Source organism: Primulina eburnea, chromosome 15, assembly GCF_022965805.1.
Source record: "Primulina eburnea isolate SZY01 chromosome 15, ASM2296580v1, whole genome shotgun sequence".
NCBI classification, from domain to species: domain Eukaryota; kingdom Viridiplantae; phylum Streptophyta; class Magnoliopsida; order Lamiales; family Gesneriaceae; genus Primulina; species Primulina eburnea.
The window spans coordinates 27,061,241-27,079,771 of NC_133115.1; the positions used below are offsets into that span (position 1 = coordinate 27,061,241).

Genomic DNA, 18,531 nt, shown 5'->3' on the forward strand with positions numbered 1-18,531 from the left:
AGTTTTTGTCTTGTCTCCATGACTCGTTTTAATAATATATTCATCTATTATTAAAAAAATGATGTATTCAAAAAATATTTTATTGATAAAATTTAATTATTGTTTTTTCCCCAATGCAAGTATAATAAATTTAGCAACAAAATAAAAAAAGAAGTATGTTTCGTTATTATTTTTTAGAAAAAATAATATATTTAACATGAAAATTGACTTTTGTTATAACAAAAAGTTGGACAAACACATCGAAATTTTTATGAGACTATATTTAGATTATTAAATAAATATATATAATTAATTTAATATATGCTTTTAGTCAACATATTTTAAAGAAATGAAAAATATTTTTCTGATTAAGTTCCTTTATTATTTTGATTTTAAAAAAAAGTGAATAAAATTTTAAATACAATTAATAAAGGGCATTTTGTTATTATTTCTTAAAGAAAGTAATAAAGTATATAAAAATTTCAAGATGTGCATAAAAATAGAAAAATTATTTGCGAAGATTTTCAATATTACACAAAAATGATTTTAAATTTAATGCATAAAAAATTAGTTTTATAGTGGGGAAAAAAGGTCACATGATTGTCATATGATATAAGTAAGTAGTTGAGAAATTTCATTATCAGGAAAGTGTCATAGTAAATTAAATTTAAAAATTAGATTTTAAAAAAATAAAATAAAATCCTTTTTTATATATATAAAAACAAATATAAAAAATTAAAATCCTTTTTTTATATATATAAAAACAAATATAATCAAATTAACTACTCAATTTCTTTATCTCCTCAAAATATTATTCATAATATTCTCATTCTCACATAATATAGGAGGATTCAAAGATGGGAAGAAGCCCACGTTTTCAATGGAAAAGTAGGGGAAGTTGGTATCAACACCATTAAAACAAAAGGAAAAATAAACAATTTTCTAGAAAAAGCAAATATTCTCATTTAAGCAAACTCTAGCAATAAATTATAATTATAATTCTAAAAATATTTATTCGAACGTACGAGTCGTGAACCCAAAGCGATTGACATTTATTTTCATATTCAATCGGTACATTTTGAATCAGGCAAATCCGCACAAAATCAAAGTTTTGGAATTATATTTTTCGGTCTTTTACCATTGGGGAAAGAACACGGGCTAGAAACACAATACACATGTTGTAGGATACTTAAGGTTGTATTTGTGGAGATGGATTTGAAGTCCATGAATTTCGGTTATAGTTTTATGTTGCGTTTGGATTGAAGTATTTGAGTGAATTTGATTTCCAATACATACAACAAATCCATTGTACATATTTGGTTCAAAATTATTATGAAAGATTTGAAATCCGTTGTACTACTTTTATTCTATATTATAATAGTTGAGAGAGTTAGAAAAACTGTTTGAGGAGAACACTAAAAGTTCTTCTATTTTTAACATCTTTTTGAACACCAAAAAAAAAACATTTCTTTTTTTTGCCATAGTATTATTACATTTTTTTTATTGAAATTAAGTTTAATATAAAGATAGATTTTTTTGTCATGTTTACGAAGACACTAATTATAATATTCATATCAAAATTACAAATGTCTAATATTCATTCTATAAATTGATATTTCAAATATCTAATATTATGTGTGACTCATCGCTATTATATATAATTTGTTGGTTTAATTTTAAATTTATTATTCAATCTATAATTTCAAATATATGATTTCAAATTTGAAATTCCTTAGACAAATTCAAATCCATAGATCTAATTAAATAACATGTTAAATTATAAATGTATATTTTATTTATTCGCATATTAATTAATTAATTAAACAGGAAAAACTAAATTTAAAATAAATTTGAAATGATCATAATTAAGATTAAATAGAAATATGTAAAATTCATTTGAAATTTCAAAAGCAACCTAAAACAATTCTTAAATTCCATTCAAAGTCGACGTCGGATTTGATAATTATACTGTCCCATCGTTGTCAATCCGCCATTTGCTCATTTCTTTAAGTTTTGAACAATCGTTTTCCTCCATTTTATTTTTATTTTTTAGCATACATTTCCCTAATTTCGAACCCAGGAGAGCCCAAGTAGCGAGAATTAAGTGGCATGGCTGTGTTGCTGGATCCCGATACTTCGGAGCTGATTTTTCGGTGTAAGTTTTTCAATTGTCTACTAATGCGATTGGAAATTTGATCAGATGGGTTGTGGACTTTTGACCAATTTTTGTTCTTGGTTTCATCAGTTGAGGGGAACAAGCAGCTATCTTCTTCGATCAGATTGAGGAATACGATTGAGAATCATGTCGCTTTTAAGGTGCTCCACATGTTCTTATATTTGTATTTATGACGATGGTGGTGATTACAGTCGAATATAGAATCAACCTGATTTTCTTTTCTTTTTTTTTTTGGAAAAAAAGTATCTATAATTGAATACAGTTTTTATTCCAATTTTTAAAAACAATATGTAAAAATCGAATTTAAATTTTTGTGTAAAAGAAAAATGATCACAATCATGATTAAAGGTATGTTTCAAAAGTTCATTCTAGGTCCCATGTGTGCAAGGTTGTATTTTTAGGTCTCTTGGCTCTGTTTGTTGACAATGGATAATGGATTTTAGTACTTTATCTAGTTGGAGTACCAATTTTGGTGCCATAACTATGTACTTATGATTAATCTCAGCCCTCTAAAAATTATTTGTGTAACTATTGTGGATAATCACTTGTCTTATTTAAATGATTAATAATAATTATGATACTAGTCATATAACAAATTGATACTGTTTTTTCTAGATTCATGTATGTTGTCAATACATTAACTAAGAAATTTAAGCATATAATTACTAATTAGCTTTCTGTGATTGAATGAAGAGTGGAATTATTATTTTTTCATTAAGAAATTACTAAAAAAGATTATCTTTAATAGTTGTATGATAATTTTAGTACTCTGATGAATTCAAGATAAAACATGATGCACCCGCATACTTAAGGGACCTAAAATGAAGTTTTATCCATAATAGTTATGGACGATGTATAGGGTTGTATACTGCCTTGAATCTAGGAGATGGAAGCCAAACCATGTTTCTTGGTGCAAACTCTTTTTTTTGTAAAAAATGTATAATAAATTTGGAGAAAAAATATCTTTGGTGCAACTAACCAACTAACTTCTTACCTGCTGCTCCCCTTTCTCATTAAAACTTCAGATTAAATGCACAAAACCGAGACGGTATGGTGTTCAGCCCTGGATTGGAATTATTTCTCCTGGGGGATGTTGTGAGGTTACAGGTTGTTTTAGTTTTTTCCATACTAGTACTTTTGGCTTTTATCTTATAAGGATATATTGTGGGGATGAAAATTTATATCTTTAGAAGTGTTCAATCTTAAATTTTTAGTTTTTTCAGTTAAGGTGGTTAGTTCAGTCTTCCCTCATTCCCTTGGGCTGTTGACATCTAGTTTCAAGATCCATAAAAACTTCTTCGGTCGAAGCAAAATTAAAATATAATGCTTGAACATAAATTCTGTAGTGTTTACAACGCATGCTCCAAGGAGGGCTCCCACCAACATGCAGACTTGGGAGAGCAGGGACATATTCAAGATTCAAAGTGTTATTGCGAGGCCTGGTACAACCAAAGAAGATGCTCCCAATTTGGTATCTATAATTTGAGTTCATACCATTCTGATCTGTAATTTGGGTTCATACTCCCATGCTCATTTTATCTCATGCTTTAGCAATCAAAATTTTCTGTTTGAAATCGGTGCTCTACTTCGTATTTTATATTTGTATTTATGATATGTGGAATGTTATTTCAAAGCTGGTGATCTGAGATGATGCTAGCAAGCACCATATTTCATCCCAACATTGAAATTCATGTCACATTATAAAAATTGGGTCACAAGATATAATAACTTTTGAATTGTTAACTTTGTAGTTCAATCCGGCGGTAGCTCATATGATTGAAGAGAGCAGGCTTCAAGTGGTTTACACTTTAACACAAGCCCAAGTTGCACCCCTTGATGCTCACAACTTAACAGAGTCTTCTTTGGCAAAAATATCTGAGGTTAATGGAATTTTGGACAACTCTGTCTTCATGCTCCTTCATGTGTAGTAATTAGAGGGCGATGAAATTTTCTCCTTGCTCATTTTCCCATCAGAAACACCCAACAGAGCTAGTATAAATGTTAACCACACTTTTTTCTGTATTCCGGCAGGTCACCAACTCTGTTGTCAAAAACCAAAACAATGAATTACAGGTAAAAATCATCTCACCCTTATCCTATTTCATTAGTTTTGCATAATAACCTTGGAAATATTTATATATATGAAACCATAATTCTTTTAGCTAACCATCCATCATCTTATGCATTGACATCCAAGTTTACCTGTTTAGATTTCGAAAATTGAACGCCGGTAAGTGTCAATTATTTTAAACCATGGAATAAATTTTATTTTGTCATTTTTGTTGTTGTGATGGTGGGACAACTTTGGAATGCATACACACGCATTTAATCCATGAGAAACAATTTTATACATCATAGTATGGAATGTGAAAGTTAAACTTAAATTAATTTAATGTTCTATCGAATATGCCCTACTACAATTTACCACAAACAATTTTCCAATCCAATTTTACGATTCGTTCCACACCAAATTATCAGTCGTCCAATAGCTATCCCATCCTTAAACCTTCTGTTCCTATTCAGCTGTATTCGAGACTAGGAGTTAGCAAACCGTGAACTGACCTACAAATGCCTTCAAGGGACTTAAATAGATGATGGATTAAGTTTTTCCCCTTATGACAGGTTGATGAATCAGGGTCCATTGTTGAAGTGAGCACATCTCAAGTGGTTCACAATTCGGTGAGGTGTAGGAACATTCAGATTGGTGCATTGATCTTGAAGTGTTTCATCTGCACTTTTATTGTTGTGTTATCCTACTACCTCATGAAGCAGACATTTTCTCTAATCAGGTATCCATCTATTGTTTTAGCTTTATTTATCTGTCCAACTTTCACATTAAATTACTTCTTTAGAAAAACTGTGGATGCTAATAAGTCTTCATTATAATAAAATCCATAATAATTATTTTTCCAGTTTGCTTCTTGTGGGTATTAACTAAAATACGAAGTCATGTTTTTTGGATATAAACGGCCTCTCTCTTGAAAGTAAACTTTTGTCTGTGGAATATTTTCTTTATAACCAATCAAATAGCCTAATAATGAAATTGTTGATTTTGTATGAACATAAGTCTTGGATTCTAGTCACAACAGCGTTTAAGTCGGGACTATATATAAGAATTGAGATAGTATTTCTTGATATCTGATAGTTTATCTATGGTGATACAATGTTGAGATATGATATTGGTTATGAATTAGGGTGTGCCGATCTCCGGTTTGAGCGTTTTGAATGTGTTGCTTGTCCCAGAGATTTCAGCATATTTAAATTTCGAAATCATTCATACACAATCAACCGGAATATGGTGTTTTTATGTAATCTGAGATACATCTTGAAGTAAATTTAGATTCTTACTTGAATAAATTTATGCTCCGGCAGGACTTTGACGAAGTTGATGGTGATGTTAATGATGAAGATGGTCACTAAATTGGTGTCGGAGTCGATTGAAGATTGGGTAGCGAAAACTCTTATCTGTGTTTTTATGTCCCTCGTGTGCAAGTACGATCGAGTTATGGACCTAACGAACTGGAAGACAAAATTTATTCAAAATGCTAACAAACTGAAAGATAAAATGATAAACTTCAACCTGCTGTGTTTTTCTTGAATCTTCCATGTGTGGGTCGTTGATATACAATTGTATATCAACCTTAAGTCGTTGCAGTTGCCTGTGTATTTGATTGGGTTGGTCAGTCACAATACATAAATAGAGCTGAATCATTGTGGTGACATTGAAGAGATGAGATAATTTGTTGATAATCGAGAGATCGTATATACGGCCTCAACGATTGTACATACTGTCCTCGGGTGGTTTTGGGGCATAGACTTTGATCCTCTCACAGGGAAAAGAGAAATGTATGCGTAGGTTTTCTGACAATTTTCTAGATTTACTGGGTACTGGACACCATGGCTGATGTTTAACGTCTGGTGGCATTTGTTTTGTTTTCTTTACTTTGGGGAAAAAAAAATTTTTTTTTGCTACCTTGCTTTGTGAATAATTTTAAAAAATTTATGGGATTATCCCCAAACTAATCTCCCCCATTTTGGTGTAATGCTTGATTTAGTCCCCTTATTTTAAATATTGTTCGAAATTTAGGCCCTTTATCTTAATTTAGTATCTACAATTTCATGTAAACCAATTTAGTCCATTGTTCCTAGACATACTTAATGGTTCCCTGGTTCCGGTCTAGTTCCAACCGGTTCCGGGTCGGGAGGTTCTGAATTGGTTCTGGTTCCGAGAACCAATCTGAACACCTGGTTGGTTCTATGATTTATAGATCATTTTCGGTCTGGATCGAACGAGTTTTGTTTCCGAACTTTATTATTTTTTAATACTAAATTATTTTTATTAATAGACAATTTTTTTTATTTAGTATTTTGATTTGAAATAATATTGATTAATCATATAAATAAAAAAATAACTTAAACATTAAATTTTACAATTGAACATCTAAAATTTATTGAGATTTATTAAAATATATTTTGAATACTCTAGATTTGCGTCTGTGGGGACCCGGACGCTAATCATGTTCTTAATCATCATTGGGGATTAATTAATCAATTATAAAACATGGTCTAAATTTTTTTTTTAAAAATACAAAGCGGAAACGTAATGTAATTTACTCAAATTACATATTAAACATGAACATACAAATCTTGTGTTATCTACAAGAATTCAACTAGGTTCAACTACATATCAGTGCTGAATCCTATGTTGCTTCGAAGCCCGGATCTCCACGCTATCTAATCTTCTCTCATCCTCTTCTTGACCCTGATCCAGCCCCATCTGTCGTCATGCACACATACAAAACAAGACAACAGCCGGATAACTCCGCTGAAATATAAATATCCCAGTATAAACAATGTACACATGCAATCATATAAAAGCATATACGAAAGCATATAAGAATTATTCATGACATGTTTCAAATCAGAAACATAAATCCATATCAAACATTCAATAATCATGAATGGTATAAACAATGCAAATCAACATGTCATATCAGACTCAACTCAACCGACGCGTCGTCTCAGACTCGACTCCACTGACGCGTCGTCTCAGACTCGACTCAACTCTAACCTAGGGATCCCGATGTCTGGATATAGGTAATTATATCGAATCTCAGTTGATAGGAATGAATCAATCCCTAAACGGCATCGATATAACTCATATATCAGTGTCTGGGCAAATCAGCCGCAGAATTGGCGAATCAGTCAAGAATTAGGCGAATCAGCCAATAACCAGACGAATCAGCCTGTAATTAAGCGAATCAGCTTAAGTTTAGACGAATCAATCAATAACCAGACGAATCAGCCTGTGACTAGGCGAATCAGCCACTAACCAGACGAATCAGCCTGTGAATAGGCGAATCAGCCCATGACTCAACGACTCAGTAATCAATACATGCAGTCAGTATCTAAGCAAATCAATCAATGACTAGCGAATCAGCAGTCATTACATGCAGTAGCTATAAATCAATAGACTACACACCTCAATCTCATCAATTACAAGAATCAATGTAATAAACTAAGTATGTGATTTAGGAAAACTCGAGTCAAACCTTCCTCGAGTTGTGCAATCCCAACACAACATTAATTTATACCTTTCTTTCTGATACTCTGACTCGGTCGCAGTCTTGAACTCCAAGCCTGTCAATACTCAGTCTGACAATAATGATATCGAGAGTACCATATCAATACACCACTCAATATATAATGGATATAATCAGAATCCAATCAAATTCTGTTTCAACGGCATAACATCATAATCTCAATATCCAGCAATACCATATCAGGCAGATATCAATTCTAATATCTCATAATCGATAATCACTCAATCTGGATATCAATTCTTATTCAATCTCATTCTGAAAATCATAACAAGTTCATATTCAGTCCGTTTCTTAATCTGACTTCGATTCTATGCTGTTTATTATGTCAAGAACAACATATATAAGTTCCATTCAATTCTGACAATATCATAATTCTAAAACATGTCAAAACGTAGTAAAACTTACGTCCTGTCGTAGCCTACGTTGCTAGGAACTCGATACCGAAGTCGGATTCAAAATCAGACGGACAGATTTCTCGCAAAAAGCGTAAGGATTTTCTTTCTTTCTCGGAAGCCTTCTTCTCGATTTCCTCCTCGTTCTGATTCTGATTTCGAGCAATTCTTACATATATATATCAAAATTGCATGCAAGAAACGTGTCTCATTTTCCATGCTGCACGTCACACCGCGGGTGCGCTCTATCTCGCACCGCGGGTGCGCTCATGCTTCGGCATTCTTATCCATTCTGAAATTACATGACCGCGGGTGCGGTACATGTCAAGACCGCGGGTGCGGTCATGCACCGCGGGTGCAGTAATGCTTGCACCGCGGGTGCGGTCACCCTTCAATAAAACTGACCAAGTTTCTGTCCATGCACCGCAGGTGCGGTACATGCAAGGGCGCAGGTGCGGTGTTGCTTTGGCAACACACTCTGAAATTCAAAATAAATGGCCACACATTATCTTAAATCGTGTCTCAGTTGGCCCTTTCGTAATCACGTTAAATTATAAATCAATAATCCTTGATTAACCGTGATAATTTCTCGGACATTACAGCGTCGAAGCTCGAGTTTTAAAATTTGTCGATCGCTCCAACGGTCTAATTTTATTTTCCGGCTGCAAACCAATCTTGTAGGTATGTTAGCATGCTAAATGTTTCTGGTTTTAAATGAGTTCTTTGGTTACCAATTATTTTTCCACATACTGAAAATGCTGATTTGGAAGCAACACTTGAACTTTGAATGGCTAGAACATATTTTGCAATTGCCGCTAACATTGGATAAAGTTGAAAATTTACTTTCATCAATTAAGAACATTGAAATTCTCTTTAGTCTCAATATATTGGTTTATATAAATTTAGATATCATCTTAATTTGTTGTTGTCGTTGATTTTCTTTTGAATTTTTGTCGTGTCAAACTTTGAAAGAAGTTGAGTGCTCCACTTTTTCTTTTCCCTATCGGCATCTCCTCTGGCTGCACACTCGGTTCACATTGTTCACAACAATACAAATCAAACATTTCTCAGAGAGAGTACATGATTGAATTCTTTTGATTGTCAAAATTTTTCCGAAGAAATTTAATATAATATTCAAAAAATATGTCAAACTCACTTTGACTTTGACTATGATCAAGTGATGTTGCTAAGTCATGCACAATTAGAATATTCTCAAAAATTTTAAAAATTTTATTTTCCATATTTGAAACAAAATCATGCATGACAACATCAACATCGTATTCAATTAATTTATTAAAAATATTGAAAAAGAATAGGTAATGCCAAAAAAATATTGGTTGCTTATTTAAAAATTTATAACAAAGAAACATAGTTATTCAAAAAATTCCAACCATTGTTACAATATTATTGTAATATGTAGTAAATAAATCTTGAAAACTTAACAAAGTATGAAACAAATTATATAAAAAATTTCAACTAATTTTAACAGAAAGAGGAAAATTTTAAATTTAATATCGTTTGATTCGACTATTGTTTTCCAATATTGTTCATGTCTCAATTCACGTAATAATTTCACATATTTTGCAATTTTTTTTTTATTATAATAGACATATGCTCATCACATGCATATTTGACACATAAATTGATAATATAACAGACACAACTAACATGAAACAAATTAAAATCTAAAATCTATTTTAAAGAATCTTTAATGTATTTAATCACAAGAGTACTGACAACGAAATAATATAGTGCATATAGATGATCATCTATCATTATGAAAACGATTATAACAAATCAAATAAATTTCAACTTAGATCGGAGTCAAGTTTTGTTTCTTAATATTCGAGTAAGTCTAATGTGACGATCTCATAGATCTACATCTATTATACAGGTCCATCCAGTTCATATACAAAGTGAAGAATAATATTTTTCGCATCAATTTTTTTTTCATAAACCAAATAAAATACGAGATCTATTTCATAAAATTGATATATAATACGATCTCACATGAACTTTTGTATTAATCTTCTATGATTAGTAGTTTATTCAATAAATTTGGATTGATCCACAAAATAACGACGAAATATAATTCAGAAATAAATTAAAATATAAAAATGATTTTGTTTCGAATTTATTCAAAACATACGTTGAACGTTCGATTCAACTTAAATTCAAATAAGTAAAGCCTTTAAAAAAATCAATAATTAAATGGGAAAATATCCCAGATAGCTAAAACATTTATTTATCATACTCCTTTTCAAAAAAAAAAATTACATAAATAAATAAATGAATATAACAGATCATCAATGGTGCATGTCTGACGAAAATGCACAGCAAAGGACTATTTGACTGATGCAGAAGTCGTGCAAAATTCAGATTATCAGAGTAAGAGTTTTGGAGCCTACAATGTAATTGTAAGATGCTGACATGAAGTTAATCTTAACCTGTACACAAACTTATGAAGACAACCTAAAAAATAACATAAAAAAACTTCTCGAATCGACTGTAAAGCGCTACGACCTTCTAGGAACAAATCTTACGGAGCACGAATCCAATGTCCCAAGAACCCATTCTCTATAGGGCATGAATCGGATTGTGACTAGAGTTGATGCCCGAACCGTCAGGAGCAGGATTTGCATGAAATGCTGATGGCCTTGTGGAACCTTCAACAAGTTTAAGGGACAGAGTGGATGGCCCGGAATCCGCTAGAGATTCGCCTAAGCTGAGTTTTGACATGCCAACTAGCTGATCAACTGTGATGGAGTTCTTAGAATGGACAGCCATTGGCTTCACCACTTCGTGAGTGTCTTCTTTTGTGGGTTCTGCATTGTATCCGGGCCAGAATGGTATGGATAATGGAAAGAATGGTGCCACATAAGCAGGATATATGAGAGGATATGGATACGGGCAGTCGGGATTTGGAACCATGGTGATATCGTGGTCATTGGAGTTTTCTGATTCCATGAATTCACATTCTTTGTCCAGAGAAGGAGGCACTGGGATGGTGCTTTGTGTCTCAGCTTGAGGGTTCCCACAGAGAAAATCCCGAGAAACAATTGGGGTATCGACCGGCTAAAGAAAATGTAAAACAGATACAAAAGTAGTATACACATAAGTAAAAGTTACATCATTTTCTTAACATGTTGGTATGTTCTGAGAAATATTAGAAAGTATTTACTTAAGAAGCTTATAAAATATGCTTACTTCATTGGCCATAATATCGAAAAGGCTGGAGCGTCTTCTCCGCCTAGACATGTTACTTTGTCTTATGAAGTATTTCTGGGCATGACTAGCAACCTGAGTAGGAGTTCTGGAGATCACATAATTCCGTGCGATTCCACGCCAATCACCTTTACCAAGCTTTTGCAAACCAAGAAGAAACATTCGGTGCTCCTCTTCTGTCCATGGAACACCTGAAAATAGAGCAAGATCATTTCAAACAAAAAGTAAACAAACTACAAACTTCACCACCCGTTAAAGTCAAGCGTGGAAACAGAGCAACGCCATCTTTAATAATTTCAGCACCGTTTTCATAATGATTGTTGAACCATCAAACAAAACTAGACAAAATCCTTATTCCACTCAATTTAAAAGTTATGATTCCGCAACCATACTTTTCTAGGTTCAGGATTCAGACATAAAGCATGCTCGACCATTGCCCCCACTGACAAGTGATAAATGCAATTTTACATGTAATGCCAACAGAAGAATTTTAGCTATCGAAGGCATAAGAAGAAGTCAATTCTCAGTCTCATTAAGAAGTTATTCTCTTTTTTCCTAAAATCAAAGTTGGTTTCAAACTCCCTCCTAGGAGACTAGAACTCATGTTCACTGAGGTCATTGGCACATTTTGCTGTTGATCATGCACTTTGGATGCTAATTATCTTCAAAAAGTCATGCATTTCATTCATGATAACTTCATAAGGCTATCCAACCCCTCATATCTCATTCCCCGGTGATTATTTTTGAAATCCCCGAACTGGACGATTTGCTTTAGCAGCTAAAATCGAAGCACTTCCACACTTTCTTGCTGGTTTTTCGATTAGCTGCATAGAAAACACGGTAATAGTAATATAAATCTTAAAAGAATCCATAAGAAGCAAGGCAAGACAATAGCTAATAATTGCCAACAAAGATATCGCAGAAAGTTGTGAGAGCTTAAATCAATCAAACAATTTATATGACATGTTTGTACGCTCTGTTGGCATGAAAGCACTTTATACCCGTCCACAGCTTTGTGATCCTCTTCAAACCATAGATAATAAACGTCTCTATACATTAATTATCAAAGAGAGGACCTTTTCTACATCAGTGTGTGTTCCACAATTCAATGGTGAAACGCAGTGCATCTTACCAAAACGGGAACATAGAAAAAGGGGTGGACCAAGGAATTCAGTTGAGATAACTTGATCAGTGTTTGAATAGAAGGTTTTGGTGAATTGAAGTATAAAATTGTTAATAAAAATTCACTCAAATTGTACAGGTATTTTCGAATCCATGGATTTCGAATCACTGGACTTCAATTTGAAATGTTCAATCCTTCCATCCCACAAGCGACTTTTATGCATTTTGACTGTGAAACTTATTACTTCAGTAAAATCACACAAAGTAATTAGGGGTGATTGCACTCACCACTTCTTGATTCGCATTGATGGAAACAAAAATAATAATAAAAAAAACAAAAAAGACCGAATCAACAAGAATCAGGATACAAAATATTTGAACAGGCGATATTTTACTTGATTCTGAATAGAATAAGTTGATAAGAACAAGAAAAGCAGAACCAACAAAGCATCATTTCTTTGGTATTCCCGTGTAATTTTCCTACTAAGCTGCAACGTTTATCCCAAAACATAATAAGTTGCCAAGATTAAATTCCCAGTTCCCTTGCTAAGAATATGTACACCCAAGAAATTTATACAGAACCGAAAAATTGAAATGATATGTGTACATCCGAATTATACCAACCCAAATTCTGAAACCAACTTAAACGCAAGACATGCAAACGATCAACAACCACCATGTTCGTTTTTTCATACAAATCAGTGGATCCCAAGTAGTTTATAACAAGAAGAAAATTTTCAGATCCCCTTGAAATAAACACGAATTCCACACAGATTAAACAACAATCACAAATTATCTAAAAAAAAACAATCAAGTTATAACCTTTCTTCCTTTCTCGGCTGGACGAGGAACCAGCAACGAAATCTTCAGACCCATATCCATCGGCAGCGGCAGAGGCAGCAGAAGGGTGGTCAGGGGTGTCCGCCGGAGAGTCGGCAAAAACGCCGTTCTGCGGGGTCCCGCTCCCGCTACCGCCACCGCCACCACCCCCCATATAATGGGTCAAATTACCCATACTCGCGCTCTTTCGGATCGACCCATCAGTCAATCGAACCCCAAAAATCTTCACCCCACGATTCGGACACGTCCGAGAATTATGCCCGTTGTGGCTGCAATGCGAGCACCTCCTCGTCATTGAACCGAAACCCAGAAAACACAAAATCCGGAAAATCTAAGAAAACCGAATTCAATCGCTCAATCCGTCAGAAATGGATCAAATCACCAGGATCCAACAAAATGATTCGCCATGTTTCTGGGCTTGAAGGGAACAGGTGGTGTGTGGATATGGATAAAGATAGAGTGAGAGAAAATTAAGGAAACTTCGAGAATTCCAAGGAAAAACTTTGCGAAAACATATGGCTGAGGATCGCTCACTGTTGTGTGTGTGAATCAAGAAATGAGGCCAAGGATTTCTTGCAATCGGCCTCGTCAAAAAAGGTCCCTTCGGATAATTTTCTTGAATTTTTTAAAACAAAATTTGCTCGTGTCAATCAAATTTAAAATATAATAATATAAAATCACTATTTTTGGATAATCGTGTTTGTATTCATATAGCAGAATCTTATATCACACATTTAAAAATATATATTTCGTATGATTCTATATTTGACTTCCATGAATACACCAAATCAATCATTTTTAATATAGTACACGTGATATATATTTACACCGTTGAAATAATTATCATCAATTTTTATTTTGAATGATATTTAAAAATTTAAATAGATAAAAATTAATTAACACTAATATAAATTTAAAAGATTTTTTTATGAATTATATATATAAAATACTAATGATATAAATAGATAAACGTGAATAAACAATTTTATAAATTTATAAGGCTTTTTTAAATATCCATTACCATATTTACGGGAAAAAATTATATTCATAAAATCTTTGCGATTCTTGCAAAATCTATTGCAGCATATTGTTATTTATGAAAATCACATATGAAAAAAATTAGATTTTTTGTTCCAGAAATACCCTTAAATTATATATCTTAATTAAAGTACTGGTTGAATTTCACTTTTGATAGATTAATATATTATAAAAGTTTTATGAGAGTGAAAAACTTATTCTTATTTTTGAACTTTTATGTAGATGTATTAAGTTGTTTTAAAATTTAAAAAAAAAAGGTTGAGATACGATTTAGAATATAGAGTTTATCGTAGAGCCCAAAATCAGTACACGTAAAACTCATGTATTTATTTAATTGATAAATAATTTATTTTAATTTAAAATGAGTCTTAGTGTTGCATGATTTATTTAAATGCATTATTTTAGATTATTTATGTTTAGGTGATACACGATAAAATGTTTTTCGAGTTTAAAGTTTCAAGCGATTATTCGAGACGGGATCGAGGAAAATATCGGCGACGATTTTTGGAAAAATTTTAACATGGTATTTTTAATTTACTTATGGATATTTTAAATAATTATTTTAGTTTTAGTATTTTAAAGGTCTAATTTAATTATTTGGCGATTTTATGATTTTTAAAACATTTAAAAGTTAGTAAGCGTGAATTTATTTTTAATTAAAGGTTTTTACTTTAAGTTAGAAGAGGTTAGTATTTTAATTAGTGGTTATTTTAATTAAGCAATAATTTGGCTCTAATTAAAACACACACGCACACGTTACACATAATTACATGCACACACACTTTTACACACACTAAAATTCACCTATCACACACACACACACACTATCACTATTCAGATTTTTATTATTTTTGAGAAGAACAAAACCTAGGGTTCTTGAGAGAAAAGGCAGCTGCCCCTCCCTTCTCTTTTCCAGCAAATTTTCGTGTGCTTTAGTGCAAGAAAATCGAGCCACAATCGTCCCGGATCAAGCCTCGCACCATCTCCGCTTCGGTATCGCCGTATCGCGAGTTTTTTCCCACATCAAATGCATGTATATTCTGTTATTTTTGCGTCGATCTCATCATATTATGTGTTGTGTTATTTTTATGCGTAAAAATACATGTGTGATGTGTAAAGTTTGAGCATGAGTTGTTTAGATCGCATTTTGAACGTTTCTGGATCTGAAAATCTCGTTTTTACTGTTCTTTTAAAAACTGTGATTTTTCGGTCGTGATTTTGAGAAAACTTTCAACATGAAAATCGTAGAACTTTTCGATATCTTCGATTTGATATAAAATTCGAAGTATTTGGATAAACATTAAGTGAGTTATGGTGATTTCGTGGGACACTGTTCAAACTGCGTTTTTCTGAAAATATATGCTATTGATGTGTTCTTGAAGTTTTATTGTTGCAGGCTTCGTTGGGAATCGACGGGTGATCGTTGCTGCATATAGGTATGTTTATTATGATGTTTGGTATGCCGGTTAGTGTCGATAGGCACTTGAATTCATTAGAAGTCGTAGGAAACGATTTAGTGTCAAATTCCATGTTTTGAGTTGTATTGTGTCGTAGGTTGGATATCGTCGTTTCGAGGTGCTTGTACAGGTGGTTTCAATGTAGTAGCAACCTAGGATGGGTCTCGAGGTGTCGGTTCGTAGTCCGTACAATCGAGTTTAGAGCGTTAGCAACACATGTACCGAAATTTCGTGGGTTTTCTCCTACCGCAGCTACACGGACCCCCACACGGACATAGGCACGGGGTCCGTGCCTTCCCTTTTCTATACGATACACTTTACAGTACCTACACGGACCCAGAGCCGGACCTTGGCACGAGGTCTGTGTGCTTCAGGTTTTTGGGAAAAATTTAAGGTTTTCTTTGGGGTTTCATGTCATGGTTTAGTACATTGATTGAATGAGGTCAAGTCCCGAGTATTGTAGAATGTCTTAAGCTATTTACTTGATTTGAGGCGAGTACGAATACCTACGTCTAAGTTATGAAAATTAAGGGTGTGAATTCAGGTTAGTATGTTGCAGCAGCGGCCCCAAGCGAGATCCAACGAATCCCTCAACGCCAAGTAAGTATGTTGACGTGCAAAAGAAAATATTTCAAGTTTGTGAGGTATGCTAAATGTCTTGTGACCAATTATGTATGAGATTGGAAAGCAGTAAAGCATGACCGGAGACCAATCCACCCCGTTAAATCATGAACAGGTTTAGATCAGGATTGGAAAGCGTTAAAGCATGAACAGAGACCAATTCACCCGTTAAAGCATGAACGGGGATCTCATGTATGTGGCAGTGGATTCTTCCCTGTCAGCCCAGTACTGTGGTTTAGTCTGATCAGGAGATTTATGTTATGGGTCACTTGCTTTGGAATATGCTTCTACGCAAAATTATGAAGTTTATGTATGTTCAAGTATGTACAAGTATGCAAGCATGTTAAGAAAAGTTTCACGTTATGGCACGTCTATGTTATGTATGTATGTTTAAGTTTAATTGCAAGTTCAAGTTTCAAGTATGTACTATCTATTTTGAAGTTGCATGTGATTTTTATTACGCACTACTCGTTACTTCCAGTTTATACGTGTTGAGTCTTTAGACTCACTAGACTTGATCGATGCAGGTGAGAATGTTTATGAGAAGGCTAGGGGTGGAGACCAAAGAGCTGGCTTGGACTGAGCAGGAGGCTAGACCCGAGGACCGCCAAAATTTTAATTCTTTATGAATTTCAAATACTCTGATTTCACGCTAATGGTTATGAGATTTTGAACACATACTTTTGTCCAACCTTATTTTTAAATCTTTTGTTGCATCTACTTTTGGGAACGTACGTTTTACTTTGTCGACTTTGAAGTTTGGTTACTCTTTTAAGAAAACTTTTAATTTTTTCGCAAATTTTAAGTAGAAAAAAGTACGGTATGTTACATTTATTCCAAAAAAAACAAGTTTCTTTAGCTTATAGTTAACAAAAAAATCAATCAATAATTGTTAAATTTTTTTTATAATTTTATTATGTTAAGTTAAGTTTCAACTATATAATCAGGTATTTAATTGTATCATGTATTTTATTTAAACATAAATACGGTCAAATTATAGTTACATTGATATAGAAATATAGTTTCAAGAATATTAATTTTATGTTAATAATTAGATTACATATAATATAATATTGTGAAATTTGTTATTAATCAACTTATTTTAAGGATATATAAATAATTATTAATGATTACCAAATATATTTGAATCAAGTGTATCAACCTTATTTTATTGGGAATAAAGATAAAAAATTTACTTAGACATTTTTGTAGTTTTGGTAAATCAAAATTAAAAGGATTTGGATGTAAAATCTTCTTAATTAATTTCTTTTATAGACTAATTATTGATGAAAGACAAACAATTATTGGCATTTTCATTTTAAAAAAAAATTTATGAGATCATTTTAAATGTCAAATTTGTGAAACATAAATCCAATCTAACTCGGTCCAGAAATTTTTTACTTTTAATGTTAAAAAATTAATTTTATTACAGATATAGATCAAATCGACTTTTCTCACTGGACGTGAGACCGTCTTCAAGGACATATCTATCTTTTATATTTCATATTTGTAGGCTGTAGCCATATGTTTAGTTCTAACATTAGAAGTAAATAATAATTAAAAGGAAATGAGGTAATTTGGCTATGTTAACGCTTAGATGATTAATGATTGGTGTTTGCAAACCTATACCGTCCTAAAGATTTCTCAATTTGGCATGCATTTAGTTGCTTTTTCGTTTCATTTTATTTTTAATTGATTTCTCAATGTGTGCCTCCTTTTTCCAAAATGACTATAAATGTTAGTCTCTGTCTATTCATTTGATTGCTTCATGAATAGTCGGGGTGATTTATTGTTATTTGTTTAATTGTTACTTTTTAAGGATATAACTTGAACAATTTCAAAATAGAACAATATCAATTTGTCTTAAAGAAAAGAAAGACATTGATATTATCTTTTTTTAAAGAAGAGATATTCAAACTAGTGAAAGCACATCAACTGCAGTCTGTACAATGCAACATCAATACAGTGAAAGTCTTTCAATTCCCAATATCCATATTCCTTCAATTTCCTCTCCTATAGACGAATATCTGTCATCCTCTACTTGTATTGAACAAGATCAGAGAAAAAGAATCAAATAT

General features: G+C 32.7%; 2 protein-coding genes across 2 annotated transcripts; one reads left to right on the top strand and one right to left on the bottom strand.

Annotated features, from left to right (window-relative positions):
- Positions 1–1,914: 1,914 nt before the first annotated feature.
- LOC140815076 (uncharacterized) lies at positions 1,915–5,909 on the top strand. The gene is made up of 8 exons (XM_073174179.1): positions 1,915–2,134; positions 2,225–2,295; positions 3,181–3,262; positions 3,502–3,626; positions 3,907–4,035; positions 4,187–4,228; positions 4,778–4,944; positions 5,528–5,909. The coding sequence occupies exons 1-8, from the start codon at positions 2,089–2,091 to the stop codon at positions 5,751–5,753; spliced, it is 888 nt and encodes a 295-aa protein (XP_073030280.1). The 5' UTR covers positions 1,915–2,088; the 3' UTR covers positions 5,754–5,909.
- A 4,566-nt stretch (positions 5,910–10,475) lies between these two features.
- LOC140813838 (transcription factor MYBS3-like) lies at positions 10,476–13,923 on the bottom strand. The gene is made up of 3 exons (XM_073172594.1): positions 13,320–13,923; positions 11,358–11,566; positions 10,476–11,225 (listed from the first exon to the last, which is right to left on the bottom strand). The coding sequence occupies exons 1-3, from the start codon at positions 13,630–13,632 to the stop codon at positions 10,728–10,730; spliced, it is 1,020 nt and encodes a 339-aa protein (XP_073028695.1). The 5' UTR covers positions 13,633–13,923; the 3' UTR covers positions 10,476–10,727.
- Between the last annotated feature and the right edge of the window lie 4,608 nt (positions 13,924–18,531).